This window comes from Tympanuchus pallidicinctus, unplaced genomic scaffold (assembly GCF_026119805.1).
Source record: "Tympanuchus pallidicinctus isolate F22 unplaced genomic scaffold, pur_lepc_1.0 scaffold3, whole genome shotgun sequence".
Lineage (NCBI taxonomy): Eukaryota > Metazoa > Chordata > Aves > Galliformes > Phasianidae > Tympanuchus > Tympanuchus pallidicinctus.
Window position 1 is genome coordinate 67,474,231 of NW_026294747.1, and position 21,633 is coordinate 67,495,863.

At 40.8% G+C, this 21,633-nt stretch overlaps 1 protein-coding gene and 1 long non-coding RNA gene across 3 annotated transcripts; one reads left to right on the forward strand and one right to left on the reverse strand.

Annotated features, from left to right (window-relative positions):
• Nucleotides 1-90: 90 nt before the first annotated feature.
• LOC128086640 (uncharacterized) lies at nt 91-4,155 on the reverse strand. Its single transcript, XR_008209453.1, has 3 exons — nt 3,733-4,155; nt 3,253-3,354; nt 91-280 (listed from the first exon to the last, which is right to left on the reverse strand). It is a non-coding gene; the product is annotated as an uncharacterized LOC128086640 (long non-coding RNA).
• Nucleotides 4,156-6,151: 1,996 nt separating this feature from the next.
• On the forward strand, nt 6,152-21,007 carry NOM1 (nucleolar protein with MIF4G domain 1). Of its 2 annotated transcripts, XM_052694888.1 has the most exons (11): nt 6,158-7,027; nt 7,793-7,917; nt 8,472-8,667; nt 10,833-11,156; nt 11,625-11,735; nt 12,628-12,795; nt 13,425-13,546; nt 17,129-17,261; nt 17,655-17,786; nt 18,791-18,900; nt 19,741-21,007. In XM_052694888.1, the coding sequence occupies exons 1-11, from the start codon at nt 6,173-6,175 to the stop codon at nt 19,916-19,918; spliced, it is 2,454 nt and encodes an 817-aa protein (XP_052550848.1). In that variant the 5' UTR covers nt 6,158-6,172; the 3' UTR covers nt 19,919-21,007. The 2 variants fall into 2 exon arrangements, with proteins under 2 accessions (XP_052550849.1, XP_052550848.1); XM_052694889.1 differs by lacking the exons at nt 18,791-18,900; nt 19,741-21,007 and having other exon boundaries at nt 6,152-7,027; nt 17,193-17,261; nt 17,655-17,778.
• The last annotated feature ends 626 nt before the right edge of the window (nt 21,008-21,633 follow it).

The following is a 21,633-nucleotide window of genomic DNA, read 5'->3' on the forward strand; positions in this document are numbered from 1 at the left end:
AGTCAGGGAGGAAAAGGCTTTGTCAGGCTGGAATGTTCTGATGATGGTGGACATTATCAATGTCTTGTGAGGACTTTCTAGATTATAGATTTATGGATTAAAACTGGCGGTGATTATAAAGTCATTCGTGAGTACGTTATGAGAAGTATTATTATAATGCACAACTACTCACCAATCCAGCTTTCAGCACAGTCACAGTTGCATCAGCAAATCACAGGGTGTTATCCCGAAATGACAGAGGTACAAACTGGCCATCACATGGTGGATGAAGATGTGGCTGCTGAGAGAAGGAAATAAGGTGCATACAATCTATGAAAAAACTCTTTCACAGAGCACATTGAAGCATAGAATTGACCTGGATGTATCCAGAGGAATCTCACTTAACCCTCCCAGGCAGAGATCTGAGGCCTGAGTTAGCGGGTGTAACATCACAAAGCACAAGATATTTCTAAGTCATTTTACATGTAACATAACTAAGATTGGATTAATCTCACTCAACAGCAGATATCTACAATGATTTTTCAGCTGGATTGATCTCTGCAGGCTCTCTTTACAGTCATTGTAGATTACACAGTGATTAATCTTTTTCTAAACCAGTTCCTCACCTCTAGAAGCTACTTTTCCTTTCCTTTGAGTCAAGAGGGACCCTAGGTTAATTTGCTCAACTGTAAACATCTATTCACAGATAACTAAAACTAACTGGTAAGATTCCATCTTCAAGGCATGTGGAGACTAGGAATCCAATCTTGGGAAAAGCCTGAGAAGTTCAGATACTTTGATTTGCTTAAGGCTCTGCTGAGCTCTCTGCTTTCTATTTAAACTGCAATAGACATAAATCTCATAATTTGCTTGCAAGCAAAGAGAAGAAAGTCTCTAACTAAAATGCCATGTTCTAGTTACAGTTGGCAAGTAGAGTTCCTGAATTAGAACTGTATATAAATTGCTTTGTCAAGAACAATAACGTAATATACTATAGGAACAGATATTAAGATGTGGAATAGCAACCAACAATTATAAATTGGTTTTACTGTTACAGCACATGTCACCGGATCCTAAGCTTGCTGTCATCGTGGAAAGGCTTCCAAGTACCTGATTGCACCTTGACTCAGATACATATCATGTTTTGTACGTTTAACAGAGCTGCAGGAATAATGGAGTAAGACTTTTGGTAGTAGTTAAGAACACCCACTGAGCTAAAGAAAAGCTGCTGGAAACTGTCTCTGAAAACAATTAACTTACCCTGCATGTTAAAAGACAGTGGAATGAACAGTAACACTGAGCATCACTATTGATGCTCCTGTGAGTGCTAATAATAATAAGTAACATGCTCCTGTGAGTGGCATGTTACTTATTATTGCCAGCACTTTCACTTTTTACAGTTAAATGAATAGGAAAAAGGTGATTTGTTGAACTCTTGCAGTCATACGTATCTATTCCAGAGCACCATTCCTACTCTCGAGCGTTTGTTTTTTTTCAAGTTGCCCCATCAGAATTAAACAACAAAAATGGGCACAGATTGATCTTTGGGGGAGAGAGTTACAAGCAATACAGTGAAACTAAGTAATTAAAAAAAAAAAGGAGAAAGAACAGAGGAAAAAAGAAATGTTCCTTGTTAAATATTTACTTCATCTCTGATGAAAATTGCCTTGTCAATGACAGCATAATACAAGTGTTCTTTAAGTAAGGTCAACTTGCAGCACAGACTTTAAGTCTTCTATAAAGGCATTTCATTGATTATATAAATGTCATATAGGAAATGCAAAGTACCATAATGTGGGAGTTTGATCAATGATGTTATCCTGATTTATAACTGTGTATTTTTGGACTGTGATGTGCACAAAGCACTAATTTAAAACCTCATTTTAGTTGCAACCTACCTTTTCCTTTTAATAACAAGAAAGTCATCTGATCACGTTCTTTCAGTTATCCCCATGTCACGTATTAGATAATCCCCTTATAGTTTAAAACTAAAAATGCTAATGGATTGGGGAAATGGGATTTTGCTTTCACACATTATACCTGTCTTTTTATGCTTGCCTTTCAGATCATTTATCTAAATAATAACCTTCAGTACCCACTCCTTCCTTCCAATGAACTAAAACACATTAATGATTAAAGTCAGTGAAAACATCCTCTCCCTGATCTAATTTTGCTTGCTGAGATTACCACTTTCAGCTCCTACTTTCCTACTTCTTTTTGGAGGGAGGGTGAAGGGGGAGTTACAGACTTGTAGAGCTGCTCTTATAATTAATTCCTAGTTCATTTCAATTAAAACAGCCTGTACTAGTTTACATAAACTGTAGATAGTTGTTAATGAGTATCACCACTCAACAGTGACTGAGAGGGCATTGATTTCAGGGACTAAAAGACAGAAATGATATGGAAAACTCAGCAAACAGCTTTTAATCAGAAAATCTGTAGGGGCAGCCTAAAAAAGGGGAAGTACTATACCTTCACACTTGCATGTGAAGGTGCTGCAGGTGGTAGCTTCTGCTGGCAAACTTGGAGATAAAGGAGGAGGCATTTCAATGGTCTCAGTGTCAGAATGATGGAAGATAAGTTAAAAAAAAAAGATAACTGGCCCAGGGCCAGATACAAAGATTGTGGAAATTCTGGAACTACCAGGACAGCGTACTTATGTAGTTCAACTTTAATTATGCCTGACTTAAGTTGTAAGACTTTGTTCTGAAAAGAAAAAAAATAAATAGAAATCTCAGCAACGGAGATGTGTCTTCAAAGCAATAAGGAAATAACTTCTCTCACCCACCAGTAACTTCTGAGACAGATGGAACTGAAGAGCCATCAACTTTGTACTGATCTGAGACTTTGGAAAACATATTCCAAAGGATAAGTATCCTCTCACAGAAAATCTCTCGCAGCCCTTCTTTTTCACACAAGAACAAATGTCAGTTCTGCTGACCACAGTGGTGGCAACATGACATGGTAGTGAACAGCATCTCAAGTAAGCAGGTGCCATAGGATGTCACAACTGTCTCAAGGAAGCTCACGCTATTCTGCTGCACTCCTTGCTCTGAATAAATTCATCCTGGTACTAACTGTAGAGTCAAAAAAGGCTTTGGATTTAAAGAGAAATTTTTACATGAATCAGGCAGCTTTCTCCATTGATAAGAACAAAGAATGACCCTGTGAAATCAACCTAAAAGTCTTCCTGGAACAACATAGATATTTCCTGTGCTGATAAATAGCAATATGTTCTCAACAGTGGCAAATTACAAAAGAGCAAATATCTACCTATCAGTGTAATATAGACACTAAATAACATATTCATAACTTGTGGGAGGTGACCAGGAAAAATAGCAGGCAGGTGGCTAAAGGATGGGTGTCCAAATCATTCTGCAAAGGAAAAAAAAAAAAAGCAAGCATGGATAAAATTTAATAGCAGAAGACATCTGCTAACAAAGGTTATCTCAGCAGAAAGCAAAAACATCCAGAAGCAACAATTCTATATGAAGTTTCATTTCCAGTGAATTATGCCATTACATTCAATTTAATTCTGAATAGGAAACCTGCCATTACTGCTTGTTCTCTGCTGTGGGATCACTGTCAAAACAAAGAATTATAAAATGTTCACCCAGTTCTGAGTTCAGATTTGCTAAGCGATGCTGATAGGATGCAGAGATCTAAATGTGAAATCCACGCATATTGTTATTTCTTTCAGTACAGCATTTTCTTGATGATTACTTTTAGATTTTCTCTCAAATTCTGCTTTACCTTGATTCTTAGAAAGTGTTTGTAGCAAGTGATGGTTACTTCTGTATTTTTTGCTGAAGTAGCATGTCCAATTTCATCCAAATTTTGGATTATGTATTCAGCAAAATAAATGTTTTCCTCTGGCGCATGAACTGTTGGTGATCATGTAGGTGGCAAATATTGCCATTCTCTTTCTTTGAAGAAATATGAGATATCCCATTATTGGAAAGCTCTGTTGCCCTGGATGACAAATTACACGATGAGACAGAAGAAGGATGCAAATCTTAGTTTTAAAAGCATCTAATATTTGCTCAAATTATATTCAGCTGTATCTATCTACCATTCTGGCATGCTGATGGAATAGTATTATCAATAAATCTATAAATAGGATGCAAAATGCATGTGAGCTGTCTGTGGATGAAGAAAGAGCAGAGCAGCAATAAATTAGAGCATAATATATAGTTTAAAATGTAGCAAAAGGAGTGCCTCGACAAATCAACGCAACATATTTTGTCACTGCGAGGGAGAGATTCATTACACATCAGCCTTGAGAATGCTGGATTTCTGAAGCATGGGGTCATCTAGGACACATGATGTCATTGAGAGAGTAGGGAAACATGCATAGGAAAGCAAAAATAATCTGCAGAATAATAATACCATGTTAAATTTTCAGCTAAAACTGAAGTTCTCTCCAGTACTTCATTGCTCAAGAGAGTTCAGGAATGCAACAAGAGAGAGAAAAATAATGAAGCCTGACTTCTTATAGGTTTGGTACTCACAGGAGATTCAAGACTGATCCTCCTTCTGAGTCTCAGTCACGTGTGCAGGGTTTTCTTTGCCTGGATTTTCTGTGATGTGTATTACTGTCTAAGTTTTGTTTAGCTGAGAAACTTTTCTCCCTACAATGGAAAATCTGATAAATCATAAAATTTGGGGAAAGTCTGTGTTTTGGAGAACTGAGCTGGGAACTGTCAAACACAACTGAAACTCAGCACTAGATTTCAAAGTTGGCTAGAGGAGAGGACACAGTCATGAGGCCAGACGCAAACACCCAGCAGATTACATAAGAAAAAAAGAGACTAAAAATAAGATCAAGCCGCCAATTGGTTTTCCTGCTGACAGCAGCAAAGTGACACAGGACATCTAATTCCTTCTGATCACAAAAATGACAGACAAGTTTGCATCTACTTTGCCTGTGATTTGGGCCACCAATCCCCAGGAGTGGCATCATCACATCCCACTGCCATCAGGGAAGTGCCCCAGTGACATTGGCTGCTGATGTCAGTTGCCCTTTGGCATGCTCAGAAAGAGCAGTGTGGTAAAAAGTTTTAAATAAGGAATGGGGAAGGTCGTGATGAGCCTGGGGATGCTGAACTCTGGGATCCTATGTGTTGAGAGGCCACAGGAACCTCCTGCCTGCTTTGCTGGTGGCAGGGCTTTGAACTATGGTTATGAGGGAGGAATTGTTTGCTTCCCTTTTGTAGTGAAAGGACCAAACAGATTTATATTAGGAAAAAATACAAGCTGGGGGACAAAAGGATAGAGTACAGCCCTGCTGAAAAGGACCTGGGGAGGTGGTAGATGGCAAGCTGGACACGGGCCAGCAGAGCTTGCAGCCTAGAAAGCCAACTGTATCCTGGGCTGATCCAAAGCAGCGTGGTCAGCAGGGAGAGGGAGGGGATCCTGCCCCCTGCTCTGAGCTGAGAGACCTCACCTGATGCACTGCCTCCAGATGAGGAGTCCTCAGCACAGGAGAGAAATGGACCTGCTGGAGTGTGTCCAGAGGAGGGCAACAAATGATCCAATGATGGAACACCTCTCCTACAAGGCTGAGAGAGCTGGGCTGTGCAGCCTGGAGGAGAGAAGGCTCAGGGGAGACCTGAGAGCAGCCTGTCAGCATCTAAAGGGGCTGTAAGAAAGAAGGGGACAGACTCTTTGGCAAGGTCTGTGGTGGCAGGACAAGGGGGAAATGGTTTCAAAATAAAATGAGAGATATAGACTGGACATAAGGAAGAAGTTTTTAACAATAAGGGTAGTGAAGCACTGGCACTGGTTGCCCAGAGATATGGAGGATGCCCCATCCTTGGAGACACTCAAGGTCAGGCTGCACGGGGCTCTGAGCACCTGATGGAGCTGCAGGTGTCCCTGTTCATTGCAGGGATAGCCTTTAAAGGTCCCTTCCAATTCAAACGATGCTAAGATGATTCTATGATAAACACTTGTGTAACCGACCCGCAGCAGGGGGCTGGACTAGATGAGCTCCAGAAGTCCCTTTCAACCCCCACGATGTTGTGATTTCTGTTCTGTGACCGTCACGGATTGAACAACTTTGGAACGCGCTGCCAACGGGCCGCCCCGCGCCCCAGCACACGCCGCTCCCGCCCCACGCCGGCCCAGCAGGGGGCGCTGCAGCCCCAAACGGCGCCCGAGAGGCGGAAGCGAAGCACCGCTGTTACCCAAGATGGCGGCGCCCAGGCGCGGCGTGGCTGGGGTCAGGATGAAGCGGGCGGGGAGCCGCGCTCGCCGCGGCGACGGGAAGCTGGACAGGCTGCGGCTGGCGGTGCGGGAATTCGTGCAGGCGGCCGGGGACCAGCCGTCGTCGCAGCCGCCGCCGCAGCACCCGCTGAAAGGTTCGGAGAGGCCGAGCGGAAAGAACCGGCGGGACGCGAGGAAGGAGAAGCGCAGGCTGAAGCGGAGCCGCCGCCGCCTCCTTCGACGCGGAGACACGGGGGACGTCCCCGCCTCTGCGGCCCGGCCGGCTCCCGCTGCCCGCCCCACGGCTCCGGCCTCGTCCGCCGCCACCGAGAAAAAGCAGCCGGAACCGCCGCGACAGAAGAAGAAACCGGCCCCAAAAGCGTCGCGGCCATCGGTGGCGGCCCCGCGGCCGTCCGCAGCCGCTTCGTCGAGGAAACGGGCGCTGCTGGAGGCCAACGAGGAGGAGGACAGGGAGATCCGGCGCCTGGAGCGGCAGCTGAGGCTCGGCAAGCGCCGCAGGAAGAAGGGGGAGGCCGCGTCCGAGGAGCTGCCGCAGAGCTTCCTGCGGGACGGGCTGGGCTACGTGCTGGGTGCTCTGGGGTCCGGCGCCAGCCTCGCAGGGCTCTGCCAGAGCAGCGACGAGGAGGAGGACCCGAAGCCGGGGGGGCGCGGTGAGGACCCTGAGAAGACTGAGGAGGACCCCGAGGAGCTGGTGGAGGCCTCTGACGACTTCGAGGGGTCAGATGGGGAAGGGATGTGGGACAGTGAAAGCTCGTCCCGCGAGGACGGCGGGGTGCCTGCCAGAAGCGAGGCCTCGGACCCGGAGGAGGAAGAGCAGGAGGTAGGGAGCTGGCTTGAAATTATGCAGACTTGCTTTTCACAGTACGCACAAAGCAGATCTGACGTCACCTCTGCAAAGCGCTGGTGTTTGATGTCTGACCAGTGTGGAGACGAGATGGTGAAAACCATGCTGGGTGCAGCAGCAGCGTTGACTTCTGAGCTTCTGCCAAGTCTAAAGGCACATGCTGGCACATTGCAGCCTAACACACAAAGCCGTGTTTGTGTACACACAACCAACAAATAAAAGGAACAATAGTGTCACCATACCAGAGCCAGATTAAGCACTTCCCTATGATCATAAAAAGCCCATAAAACAATGAATACGCATTGGAAATTGGACTTCCTTCTTCCTGTGCATCCCAGATATTCTGCTTGTTTTTAGCTTTGTAGTGCAAGTGGAGAAGAGGAAGCCAAACACCATTCAGCCACGTAGCACTGGATTAATCTGAGAACACCAGTGCAGCTGAGGCTTTTACATGTGGGGGTTTCTGTTGTCTGTCTGGTTAAACTAGCAACCTAAGATGTCCATTTTATTAAAAGTAATTTACTTAAAACTTCATGGGAAGGGGAGAGGTAGGTTCTTTTGCTTCTCTCAAGCTGATCATAAGCAGTAACTTGCTGCATGCTTTTTTCCTGATGAGGCTGTTCCTTTGGCATTACTGTATGCTTCTCAGAAAATCTGATATATCAGTATTAAATTGAAATGTATACTTAAATTCAAGTGTTCTAAATACTAATTTCATCTGCTGATTGTTTTCTTTATAAGGATCAAAATCACAGTGCTACTAAGTACATTCCCCCTCAAGTGAGAAAAGCTCAGGAGGCTTTCGATGGCAAGAAGAAAGAAGAATTGGAAAGACTAAAGAAAATGGTGAATGGTCTCATTAATAGGTAATGGAATAAGGACAAGTCATTAATCTTTCTGATTCTATGTGACAGTGCTCATCATTCAAAGAAAAGTGGCATGGATGTGAACTTTTGTCTTTGCAAAGTGTTTTTAAGTTGGCAGCTGTGTCTGCTATCCTTAATAATAATTATCTTTGTTGATAGAAATTTTTCAAAGTTGGTAGTTATAGAAGTTGAAAGACCTGGAAAATAAATTTAAAATTGGGCTGAATTCCACACAGCTGCTGCCCACAAGTGCTAGCTATAATTCTCCAACTGTCAATTTCATTACATCTGTTTAAAACAACAACAACAATCTTGCAATGGGAGATCCCTACTATTCCCCCACCAGTATGCCATGTTAAAATTGAATAAAACAAACTTGGGGGTTTTAGTTTAGTGAACACAGCAAAATAGAAGAGGTCCATTACATTCATCTTCTTGCTCATTTTAGAGGAGCTAGCTGGGCTTATAAAACAGGTTGCAAGTTAGATACCTTGAGAATGGTGGAACCGTGCAGAGAGACAAAATAGCAAACACTGAATTTTGTTTCTCAACAGGTTGAGTGAGCCAAATTTGTCCTCCATCAGTGGACAGCTGGAAGAGCTCTACATGGCCAACAGCAGAAAGGACATGAATGAAACTCTAACAAGTATCCTTATGAATGCTTGTGTTACTGCAGTTGCTATGCCTGCAAGACTGATGATGGAACATGTCCTTTTGGTCAGCGTTCTTCACCATACAGTAGGAACTGAGGTAATTCTTGTGGCAGGGACTGATACTGTTCAATGATACAAGTTAGGGAACATATTCATATTCCACTTTGAGTGCCTTTTAGTTTCTGATTGTGTGTCACTAAATAAAATCTGTAGTTGAACAGATATTCTCACATGCTTAGGAGAACATTTGTGCACTGTATGCATACAGGTAAGAATGACTGCAGTTACAGGAGTCCTTCTGCATCAGTGGAGAGAATCCCTTTGGTTCTCTTAAAGCCCGGTTGTGCAAATCACAACTAGGTGTAAGGACTCCAGAATGTCAAAAACGTAAGGAATTATGGCAGCTTTCTCAGAAGTTGGGGTTTTTTGTATTTTTAAAGTTAATGGATGATTGAGGCATAACATGTCTTGCTTAGTGTCAGGAAGCTGAAATTACAAAGGAAGTATTTGAACTAATTTCAGTGACATTTTCATTAGAGAATTGAAGTGTTTCAGTAGAGTATTCCCATCTAATTACATTCTCATCCTACATCCAGTGCACAAACTGTGTTGATGCAAGTTCTTCATTATGTATTTGTTAACCCAAATAATAACTGATCTCTGAAACCATATTAAATACCAGATGGATGCAGTTACACCAACTTCCCTACGCAGCCTTGCTTTAAACTTTTTGTTTCTCTGCTTCCTGGAAGGCTGTTGTTAATACAAGTAATGCATGATACTATTATAATGCCACTTTAAGAGGAGAAGTGTAATTCACTCAGAAGATGAAACTTACTAGAATACTGTGTGATAGGCAGCTGATATTCAGACTATCTTCTGTAGAAATGACCCTCTTACTCAGCACCTTTGATGATAAGCGTTCTGTTTGTGAAGAAGCAAAATTGTTTCTGACAGGTTCTCAGCAATACTAGGCAAAGCTTTCACAGGTAGGCTAATATACAGAAAGAAGAACAGAGCTCACCCAGCTGGTGAAGAGGCATTTTAGCTATGCAGCGCTCCTGAGGAGGCAGCCCAGGTCCGAGAGATGCTCTCCTTTCAGTGGCTGGTCCTCATATGAAACCAGTGGAACTCCGCCCTGCGTCCTGCCCTTCTGGTCAAGTGGGGAGTGCAGGTGCAAACAATTTACCTGTGCTCCTTGAGCCAGCTGTACCCCTTCACCAGGTGCTCTATCACCACTGCAAGCTGTGTCCTGACAGTTCCTCTTCAATACGTTTGTAGCATTTAACTATGTTATGAAGTGCCATAGGGTTGGTTTTTTTCAGTAAAATAGTGTATGCACTATGCACAAATGTAACACAGCTGCATTTTGGATTAGCTTGGTCAGTGCAAAAGTTAAGATTGTAGTGACTGGGTGTACACATTTGTGCAGTGGGATTGCTGGATAGTTTAATCTTTAGTTACTGGAGGTTTGGCATGCAAGTCAGTGCTACTGCCAGGACTTACATATAGAACAAGTTAAAAACAACAAACAACTAGCAAATATTAACACAATAGTAATGGTGAGGGGAGTGGGCTGAGGGGAGTCATGTTTGAACCCTAGCAGTAATGTGTTCATTACTGTTATTTACCTAACATTACTGTCAATTACCTAACTGTGCTTTGGTATGCTTTTTAATTCCAATCCTTAGCATTCTTTTTTTCCTCTTAAATACAGATTCTGGGTTGTTTTTTTCTTCAGCTCTACCTCTGACAGCTGGCTGAGTCTTATTCTCACTTTAAAATCAGCATAAGCTCATGCACTGCAAGTGAAAACTTGTTATGTTTGGGTTTGTTTTACTTCACCACCTATTAAATACTTTGGTTTGGAATGCTAAACTATGATGGATGTGGTTTTGAATGTGCAGCTTTTACTGGATGAATGGTTAGCAGTAACAGTGTGCCAGTCCGGCAGCAGAGAAGATGTGTTTGAAAACTGTGTGAGCAAATTGTGATGTGTGTGTACTGTAATTTCAGAGCACTTGCTTCTTTTTGCATAGACTTTAAAAGGCATCTGTGTGGCATGTATGAGTTAAGTAACATATGCTTTAAGAAAATGTGACACAATGATATCTGTATAGTACATCCATATTTGTTGACGGGAACAACAATATTTCTTTAAAATTAGTGTCAGTGTCCCCAAAATGAGTGTTTGCAGATGTCTGTGAAATCTACCAGTGTTGAAATGCTGACTATTGTTTTCCTTCATGGAATTATTGCCAGGTCGGCGCTCACTTTTTGGAAGCTGTGGTGAAGAAATTTGATGAACTCAGTCGCAGTGATGCTGAAGGGAAAGAATGTGAAAATCTGCTTGCCTTGGTCGCCCATCTTTATAACTTTCATGTAGTTCATTGCCTGCTGATCTTTGATATTCTGAAGAAACTTGTTAGCAGTTTCACTGAAAAAGATATTGAACTCATTTTGTTTCTTCTGAAAAACGTGGGCTTTTCCTTGAGAAAAGATGATGCACTGGCTTTGAAGGACTTGATCAGTGAAGCCCAGCACAAAGCAAACGCAGCAGAGAAGAAACTTAAGGATCAGACTAGGGTATGTGTATATTATGGATTTTCTTTTCTGAATCAGCCTTGCCAAGTATTTGGGTACATGTGTTAATTTACCAAAATGCTTTCTGCTACACTCCAGGTTTTCATTTGGAGCTCAATCATTGCATTTAGTTATTTACTTTCTCCTTATCTGTCTAGCAACTGGTGAAACTAGAGCTGTTGTGTGTATTATGCAGTGGATAATTCTTCTGTTTCATCTTACTTTTACACTTCAAAACGTTTGGTGTTTAGCAGCTAAGACTTTGAATTCAAGCTTGAATCCAGATGAATACAATAGGAGTTAAAGTAAACGTCCTTCTCTGTATTTGTATCCATGCCATCTGAATTTCAAAGTACGTTGCCAGATCAGTTCCTTATTCCCACAAAACAGTATTCTTAAAACACATTTTCTACTTCTTTACGAAACAATCTTGCAGCATGTAACTCACACAACTATTTCTTTTCCCTGTAGGTTCGTTTTATGCTAGAGACCATGTTGGCACTGAGGAATAATGACATGCGTAAGATTCCTGGTTATGACCCTCAACCTGTTGAAAAACTCCGCAAATTGCAAAGAACGTTGGTGAGAACTTCCTTGACAGATAGAGCACAGCTGCTCTTACACTACAGATGATTACTTCTGGCTTATGTCAGCTTGATGATGTGCAATAAACTGTGATGTGTAGTATAGGAGATAGTTATGTTTATTGAATACATATATGTACATTGTGTGTGTATGTGTCTTTATATAAAAGTAAATTTTTGGGAATCCTTTTAACAATCTTCAACTCTTGTGGTCAAAAATGGCTTTCGTACTTGAACAGTCTCCTGCCAATCAGCCTTCTGCAGAAGAATCTGCTAAAATACGTAATACTTAATCAGAGGCGTTGAGGCAAAGTCCACGTCTCTGTCCATGACAGAGATTTTGAACATTTAATGATTGTGTAGAAGGAATGAGTCATCATAACAAGTTCTGAAGATTTTTTTAATGCATAGATACAGATACTGCTCCTAAGTTGACCATAATTCTGGAAGCTCTGAAAACTTTAATGCGTTGCTTTTTTTTTCCCTTATTTTCATATTTGGGAGTCTTGTGGATAGTGTCTAAAACAATTCAGTTTTGATTTCAGTTCAAAATTGATCAGCTTCATCTTTAAGAAACTAGAGCTAAAGGAAAATTGTTAAATTTTCATCAGGTTGCTGTTTGGAAGAACAGATGGTGGAATTAAATTAAAGATCCTTTGGAGATCAACTTTTCTGTGTTTAGAATAGAATCATAGAATCATAGAATCACCAAGGTTGGAAAAGACCTAAAAGATCATCCAGTCCAACCGTTCACCTATTCCCAATAGCTCCTACTAAACCATGTCCCTCAATACAACATCCATTTATTTATAACATTTATTTAAAAATAATTTTTAAGTAGATAAAGTATCTTAAAATTGTTTTCAAAAACACTGTTTTTGTTCTTGAAGATTCACAGCAGTAGTTCTGGAAAAGAAACACAGCTCCGTGTCTCCCTGGAGTCCCTCCTCAATGCAGATCAGGTTGGTCGCTGGTGGATCATAGGCTCATCCTGGAGTGGAGCACCAATGATCAATAACACAGACAGCAAGACTCAGCAAAAATTGCATATTGGAAAGGTAAGTTCAAGCAGGACTGGTTATAAATCTAATTGTTGTCTGTGTTCTTCTGAATGTTCTTGAGATAGGTGAATAATTCATTTTGGAGCCTACAGAAACCACTTTGTGGACTCCTGTAAGGTGAAACTTCTGAATTGTAAATTCTGCTCTTAAAATTTTCGAAGTATTGGACTCACGACCTTGGTAAGAGCTATTATTCTTGTCATACTTTGTTATAGTTTTTCTCTTTTTATCCTGTGCAATTTTAACTGTGGCATTGCAAAAGTAACTTGTTACATGGAATGGAAGAAGGCACTTAGAGTAAATTTGATTATTTGAATTCTTCTATGCAGTGTTGTCTGTCCATGGGTGGCATATATCTAAGCTGGTTCTAAAAGTAATTTGTTGAGATGGTAATGGCATGGTCCCATACATTAGAGAAGCACTTCTTAAAAGTAATTGGCACAATTAAGTAGATTTCCATAGTTGAAAAAGCTCCTGATGACGCCTATACCTCTATTGGACAAAAGTTCAGGACCCTTGGATTCATGCTTTACCGTTTACCGGAGATTTTCATTAATGCTCCTATTGGAGGCTGCACAGAAATAATTCTCTTAAAGCTTTTTTTTTTTTTTTTTTTCCCCTTTCAGGTGAGTTCAAAGATAATGGAGCTTGCTCGTAAGCAGAGGATGAACACTGATATCAGAAGAAGTATTTTCTGTGTACTGATGACAAGTGAAGACTTCATGGATGCCTTTGAAAAGTTACTTAAGTAAGTACTGACTTAGTCAGAGGAAAGCCCAGAACTAAAACTAAAGTGACGTTTAGCTGGGTAGGAAAACTAACATTGCTGGTCTGGGCTTAACAACATGTAATCAATAATGTGATCACAGAAGTGTGTAACTAGGAATGCACATGAGGATGGATAAAAGGTTGAGAGGGGAATCAATTCTGTAAGGACTATTAGGGGTTGGGCAGAACTAACTGCAATCAGGAGAAAGAAGTAAGTGAGAAGTAAGCTCCTCTTATTGGCATTCATGTTCAGAACTGTGATAGACATCATCGTGTGATTTAAAGAGACTCAATGTTTTTTCCATTGAAAAAATATGGATCCCAGTCTAGCAGATCCCAGTCTGTTGCAGGCTTACTCTTGCCACTTTGTACATCTCTGTCCATACTTGTAGTAGTGCTCTAGCACCTGAGCCCCCCCTCCTGCAGAATATATTCCATCCTGGAGACTTCATTAGTTTTGGATTTGCTCCAGGGTCACTTACCATGTTAAGACCAGTTTCCACAACACTTAGAAAACAGTTTTTTAGAAGACTGATCAGAGAAAAGCTCAAACTAAGTTATTCTTTGTGTCTGTCAGCGTATTAGTTGCAAGTCTTTAGTAACTGGTAAGGGGGAGATCAGGTCTGAACTTTCCTGTTGCAGCCTTGTAATTCAAAGGAATTGTTTTACCAGGATGGCATGCAATTATTTAATTTGCTAACCAAACCAAAACAGACTCTGTAATAAAGTCAACTAATATTTGATTAAATGCCACTTCTGCAAAACACAGCTTGGATTTAAGACTGCGGTGGAATCATTCCAATATCTTAATATGGCCTTGTTCAATTAAAAGAAATTAGCTGCTGCTGCTGCAGTTCTTGCCAAGGCCTGGTAGTTCAATTTGCAAATTGATCCTTGCCTCTCATCTGTGCTATTTAAACTAGTATACAAATCTGTATACACACAGGCTTGTCAGAAGAACTACGTCTGCAGATTGCCTGATGTGCATCAATAATGATTTTTATGCAGCAAATGCAGATAGAGGATGACTCTAAAATCTGCCCACATCTGGCGGAGTATAAGGCAAAGTACACAGAATTGTCACTGAAGGAATTAACTTCAACATGAGCATGCTTTCCAGAGTGTTTGGAAATGTACATTCATATATTTGATGTCAGTCTCTTGAAGAAGAGCATGAGAAATACATAAAGATGTATTTTAATTGCACTTGTTGATTCATCTGCTGCTAGGTATCTGGCAGACTTGAGGTGTGGTGAAATAGTGATTTAAACCATTTTAAATCCAGGCTGCTGTAACTTGCTTCTCTTTCTCCTTTCAACAAAAGCAAGCCATTAGCTTGTAGCCAGAACAGCTCCCTGAAGTGGCTCAACATGTGAGTGCTGGGAACACGACTGGAGCCGGAGTGAGACTTGATCCATTTCATTATCTGAAAGGCTGCACATCCTTACCAAATCACATACTCATGTGATGAGTGCTGCTTAAATCTGATGAACAGGCTATTTCTTAAACTATTTCATAGGCATGAAGACTGAAAATGCTCTGCATTTCACGAAATAATTGAAGGAGATGTAGAAGTCTTAGATATCCTGTTGTACTGTGTTCTACAATTCAGAATAATGAGTATGTGATTGTATCTACTGTAATCACCTGTATCAACTTCTAAAAGGTGATACTGCATGTTGCTATATTTGATCTGGAGCCTATGATAGTTGTGAGCTTCAGCTGATGATACCTAACCTACTTGGAGGCAGGCTTATGTTGGTGATAAAATATCTACTTTAGAGGTAGTTATTCCATATATAGAGGGAAATTTTTAAAGTGATGAAGACTTGCAAGTCCATGAGGGTGTTGTACCTCTTGAGCGATTTAATGGTTGAGGTGATTGCAGCTTCTTTGTTGAAAATTACCAGGCTTCTGGAATTCGTACAGCTTTGCAGTGAAGGTATTTAGGAGTTCGAGGTCTGAAAAGAAGAAGTACTGCTGGGTCTCTGAACAAGTGAAGATAAGAACAAAACCAAATTTCAAAGTGCTGTTTTACTTGGTTACAACTGTTGGGCAACTTGAGTATTTCCAAAATACCTAATTCATGTTAGAAGTGATAACGAATAAGGAAAAGGAAACTGTACCAAATCAGTGACTGCAGTGTAACTTCATCCCTTAGATACGTTCCAGGTAGCTGAGAACCTGTATATTTTGATCTGAAAACCAACTGCGACACGCTTTCACTGATAGGAGAGCAAATAAATGATATCCAAGACCTAGCAGTTACAATGCTGTTTTGTTTTGGGAAAACAGGCTTAAGTTTTCACTGCTTATTAGAAATCAACCTAGAAATCATGCTAAATTTTTCAGTTGTAAAACCTTAAATTCTATTCTTTGGGTGAATGACAGTATTTTTTTCTGGTACATATCTATGATCAAATGTAATGGCAGATGTCTGGAGCAGCATACAGCCAATGGCTGTTAGACTCAAACTGTGACAGCCTGTACTCTACAGACTGCAGAGCAAGTTCCAGTGAGGTCGAACTTAGTTAGAAAATACATTGAGTTATATTAATGCCATAAGAAACTTGAGCTTGAAGCAATGAAAATAATTTTGTTTGACATTTTTTCAGATTATAATATTAAGCATTCTTCATTTTAATTGGTTTTAATGCTGCCAAGTGTTTGACAGGCCTGGAAGCTAAATCATATTATTCACAAGAACAGGTGCATTGTGAGTTAGTTGCTGTTCCTTGCCAAAGTACCTCAGCCCTCTTTCAGAGTGGTCAAATGCTCAAGTGGGAAGGCTATTCGTCCTTGGCCTTGATGTTAAGAGACAGACAGTGTAACTTCTTACTGATATTGTTTTCTTGCTTTTGTTTTGATAGATTGATACTACAGTACCAATACTTTATCCCTTTTGGATGTCAGGGTGAAATTCTTTACCATGAGAGTGGTGAGGTGGTGGAACAGCTGCCCAGAGAGGTTGTGGATGCCCTGTCCCTGGAGGTGTTCAGGGCCAGGTTGGATGGGGCCCTGGGCAGCCTGGTTTAGCATTAAATGTAGTGGCCCTGCCTGTGGCAGGGGGTTGGAGATTCATGATCCTTGAGGTCCCTTCCAACCCTATGATTCTGTGATCCTCTGTAGTGGTATGCTGAGTTGCAGTGCTTACTGCAGTATTTCTGCTTTCAAAGGTGCAAACAATGACAGACTCCATGATGACCTGTCATCTCTGTTTTCCTTTGTGGAAAGCTTCAAACAGGGAGTTGGGCTACTTTTCCCTTCCCAGGAAGGAATTATACTTGGATCACTCCACCTCTGTCCACTTTGGTGTTGCTTTTGCAGCCACTTCTTTAACACCACTAATCTGCAACTTCCATGTTGCCATACCAAAATACTGATTTAGCTTACAGTTTAAAGGGTTTGATTCTATTCAAGAACTTCCCAATAGCTAGAATTGAATTAGATTTGTTTGTGGGTTTTTTTGTGCTGTTTTGTTTTGAAGGTATTAAAAATGTTGACTGCTGTGTCTTTTTTTTCCCCTTACTAAATTATTTTCATTCTCTTGCCTAAATTTTAGGCTTGGGTTGAAAGATCAGCAGGAGAGAGAAATTGTTCACGTTGTCCTTTATTGCTGCTTACAGGAGAAGACATATAACCCCTTCTATGCATTTTTGGCTAGCAAACTTTGTGGATATGAAAGACGATTTCAGGTAAAGAAGTTTCTACTTTCAGTGCTTTATTGTAGTGAGACAGAAGTAGGCATTTGACAGTAGATGCATGCCTGTTGAGCTCTCATTATCCTGAGGAAAAATTCTCACTGTATGGATATGCATTGGATGCATATGGATCCAATATGGATGCATTCAGTAAGGTATACTCTGAGTCAGCTCTGAATAGAAAACAAAATTTCTTCTGCAGAAGGTTTGCATTCTTCTGTTTTGCACGTTTAGAAAGGAATTGAACAGTCTGACCAAACATTTCCTGGTGAAAAGAGGACTCATAAAGAATAGAAGATCCAAAGATTTTGCTATTTCTCACTTAAACAGTCATTTGGTTGATTTGGTTGTTTTGTTTCTTTTTTTTTTTTTTTTTTTAATACTTAGGTGACATTTCAGTTTAGTATTTGGGACAAAATCAGAGATTTGGGAAACCTGTCAGCCAGTGCCATCTCTAACTTGGTATCACTGTTGGTTCACTTACTAAGGACAAAGTCATTGCCACTTTCAGTTCTCAAGGTTGGTGTATTTTACTTTAAAATACTTCAAAATAATTGTGTGCTCTCATTTACAAGTTCTGTGTAGAATGTATATTCTCTGTTACCTAGATGGTGCTCTAGCTGTTAGTTATCATGAAGATGAAAGGTTGTTCTAAAATCAGCAGATTAATTTCATTGCCTACACTAATGCTGTCCTTTGGGGATAAGGGAGCCTGAGGTGGCCAAGACATACAAAAATCCAGAAGAACACAATGTAGAAACATCTTTCTATCTGGTACTCAGTCCATTGAGCCTAGTAGGCTTGGGTAACTGCCTTGCCAGCATGGCTTCTGCACCAAACTCACAGTTCTCATGTTTTGTGCTGCCCTTCAGTCCCTAATTCATGGGGGATTACATCTTCTTACTGACGTAACCCAGGGAACCAGTGCTGCTGCTCTCCCAAACTGAGAAGCTGCCTTGAACAGGTGATTTCAGTCTCATGACTGTTGCCAGAGGCAGTGTTACTGGATCCCCACTATATGTACAGGGTAAACAAACCATTACAATCCCAATAGAATTCCATATGTAGAACATCTGTAACATTTGGAACTGAAGCCCTTTCATTGGCAGGCTTTGGATTTTGTGCCATGCATTTTAGTTGCTGTTGGTTTTTATTAGACCAGGAAGAAATATACAGAGTGCTTGGATTTCAGAATTAGAAGACTGTAGAATTTATTTAGAAGAGTGATTGCAGTGTGGTAAGCAGGCAATATTCTAGATTATTCTAGGTACTTCTGAAGTACTTATCTAATTGAAAATGTATATATGTGTACTCTGTTACTGTTGGACAAGTTATTCCTTAGAAACTTGACTGCTTCCTTTTTGATGAGCTTTATGGAAGCAGTGTGCTCTGATAATTTTGTGCCAAACCTCAGACTCGGTGTATATGGGAGCAGCAGGTTTGCTAAGAGTTCTGCTCACTGTGAAGAAGATTCAGTTGTTTGAAATACTGGAGCTGAATGAATTTTGTCTGTTCTAAACCAGGTAATTGAATTTGGTGATCTAGATAAACCCAAAGTCCGTTTCTTGCGACAAGTACTAAGCACGCTGTTAGTCAGAATTGATGATGATGACATTAATGATATTTTTGGGAGGTAAGTCATCAGAGAATCTTTCATTGGTAGTAATTTATAAAAGGATAAGAGCTGTGCCTATTTTGTTTGGAGTTATACACTGCCTTTCTCAAAGGCCAGACATCCACTCTTGAAAAGCAACCTTGCCTGGGGGAAGCTGGAAGGTGGGGGGCAGCAGGTATTACTTGTTTGTTAGTGCAGGTTGTGATATACATGCAGCTGTGAAAAGTATTACATCGAATATCTGAAAGCCTTATTATGTATGTTTCATAGGATTTTCATGAGCAGAGCTCTGTGACCCTGAATACCTTATTGCTTTGCCATCTGTGTGCACCGAGTTTCAGTCTTTGCTGGTAGATTTCTTTAGTAATTCTTCCTTATTACTTTCTTTCTTCTCACACTAATGAGGGAAAGCTTCAAGGTTTTGTTTTTATTATTATTTTTTAATGAGCGTTGTGTAGAAGATCTTATTTTTATACACGGGACAGGGAATTCTTTATAGTCCTTCTCCACAGTGTTCAAAAGACATCAGTTATTTTGAAGGGACTAAAATATTGTCCCGATGCTTCCATTTCACCTAATCTGCTACGAACTCTAAACGTACCTGCAAACAGCCATCTAAAATTGACTTCCAACATTTTGGTTGTAGTGGAGACAGCCATAATTTACAACTGACTCCAGGAAGTGAGTTGTATTGCAGTCACAACGTCAGATAAAGTTAGGAGGAAGTTGTTTCAGCCATTGTGCTACAACACGAGGAATTTCAAATTCAGTGTTTGCTTTGGTTCTGAGGTGTTGTTTGTTTGTTTGTTATCTGCAATGTAGAAGTCTAATATTATGTTTTCATCTGTATCTTTACAGGATATCTGACAATCCCAAACTGGGAATGCTACGGGAAGGCTTGAAATTGTTCCTTACCCACTTCTTACTGAAAAATGCACAAGTCCAAAACAGTGATGAAGAAACTGGCTTGTTAAAAGACAGAGCAGAACTTGCAAGCAGAGCTTTGCAAGCAAAAGAATCCAAATTCAAACTGTAGTTCTGTTTATCAAGTAAAACGTGCAGAAAAACTATGTTTGCATGTAGCTGCCAAGCTTGTTCAGTCTTTCAGACCCTAGTTATTGGGAATGAGGAGAAGTTTGTATCCATTTTTGCGATGGAAACTGTGCTCAGCACACTAGTTACTGGAGTAACTGAAGGCGATACAAGGTGTTTCTGAAGAGAGGGAAAATGTGGTGGGTTTTTTGTCAAGTCCCTTTGAGTATGGGTACTTCGTGTAGACAAGTATCTGGAGAAGAGTTTGGATTCTATTGTGTTGTATTCCTGGTCATCAGTAGTGTTCAGCAGTGCATATTTCAGGCTTTCAGGAGACTGACCACTGTATGTTAAACAGCCTTAACCACAGCTAGTGCATTTTTCTGAAGGAGTGAGCCACTAGATGGCACAAGTACTGATGAGTCAGTTTGGGAACACTTTTTTCTTAAAGTGTTGAATTGATCAGCTAATTCTGTGAATTGTTGTAGTAAAAAGACTTGGGGATCTGACTTTGCCCAGTTATGTTGGGTGTACAGATTATACAGTTTTATGCTCCTTTAACCTGTTTTACTCAGCTTTAAAATTGGAGTTACCAGTCTTATTATTTGTGCTGATCAGATTTTCTAGGCGTGAATAATAGTAGTCTTTTAGTAAGGGAGTATCTTCTTTAAGGGTTTGTTTCCACTTCCCATTCAAATGCCTTACAAATTTGTGTATGTTTCTTTGTGTAACACTCAGATTATTTTGTCACCCCACAACTACACATGAAACTGATTTTCTGAAGTGTTCTGCTGTTCATGTTGTCTTTATTCCAGCAGGGGAGTGACCTGAAATGTGTGAGGCACTCCCTAAGTTCATAGTAAGTACTGTGTTTACCTGTATGAGGGCTGCCAGCTTACTTTCTATGGTGGGCTTGCCCCGAGCTGCTCAGCAGACCCATCAGTTACAGTGCTTCCTAATTGCATTTGTTACCACTGATTTGTTCTCTTTCTTTGGATCTGATCCCATTGGGAAAATTTTCTCCCAGAAGGCATCTGCAAGGAAGTCTTGAGTTCTGCAGCAAATGAGCATTACAAGAACATTTCTTCTTTTTTTTTAATTGGAGCTGAATGTGGAATTTTTTGCTTGGTGTGAGACTGACACACTTTTGGGAGGAGGTCTGCTTCTCCCAGCAGGGAGGTGTTTTTCTGGCCTTCCTCTTCTGGGGGCAGAGTGGTTAAAGGTTATCCTGGGATTGGAGAGACTCAGTTTCAAAATCACAGATTATGCTTGCACATAGTTTGCAAATAAGAGATAACTAAAAAAAAATGAGCAAAGTAAGATGCTTTTTTTAGCCTGATTCAGACCACTGGCAGCTTTAACCACTTAGAATGCACATTTTTGCTCAATTGGGTCTTAGATGCAAAAGAAGGAAAAGTATGAAGTCTTTCCAAAATCCATACTAATTAGAAGAAGTGTTTTGGTGGACTGCGTGATGCAGAAGGCAGAATGCTGAGGTGTCCCCATAAACAGCACCTTTACAAACAACTGTGGTAAAGCTGGTCAAGTTTTGGAGGCTGGGCATGGGAGAAAATCCGCGCAAGCCTCTAGAAATTGTGTCTGCTGTGGAATGCATGGGACACAGGTAAAAAGTCACTCCCTCTGGGCCGCAGCAGCCACCCAATTAATTACATTTTTGCGGGGATTGAGGATCCAGCATTTCAACTTGTTTGTGATTTA

Bases quoted from the DNA above. Each gene is read 5' to 3' on its own strand.
- NOM1 (XM_052694888.1), top strand. From the start codon at position 6,173: ATGGCGGCGCCCAGGCGCGGCGTGGCTGGGGTCAGGATGAAGCGGGCG. The intron at 8,668-10,832 runs GTAATTCTTGTG...AATTATTGCCAG, and splicing joins ACCATACAGTAGGAACTGAG to GTCGGCGCTCACTTTTTGGA. The intron at 18,901-19,740 runs GTAAGTCATCAG...GTATCTTTACAG, and splicing joins ATTAATGATATTTTTGGGAG to GATATCTGACAATCCCAAAC.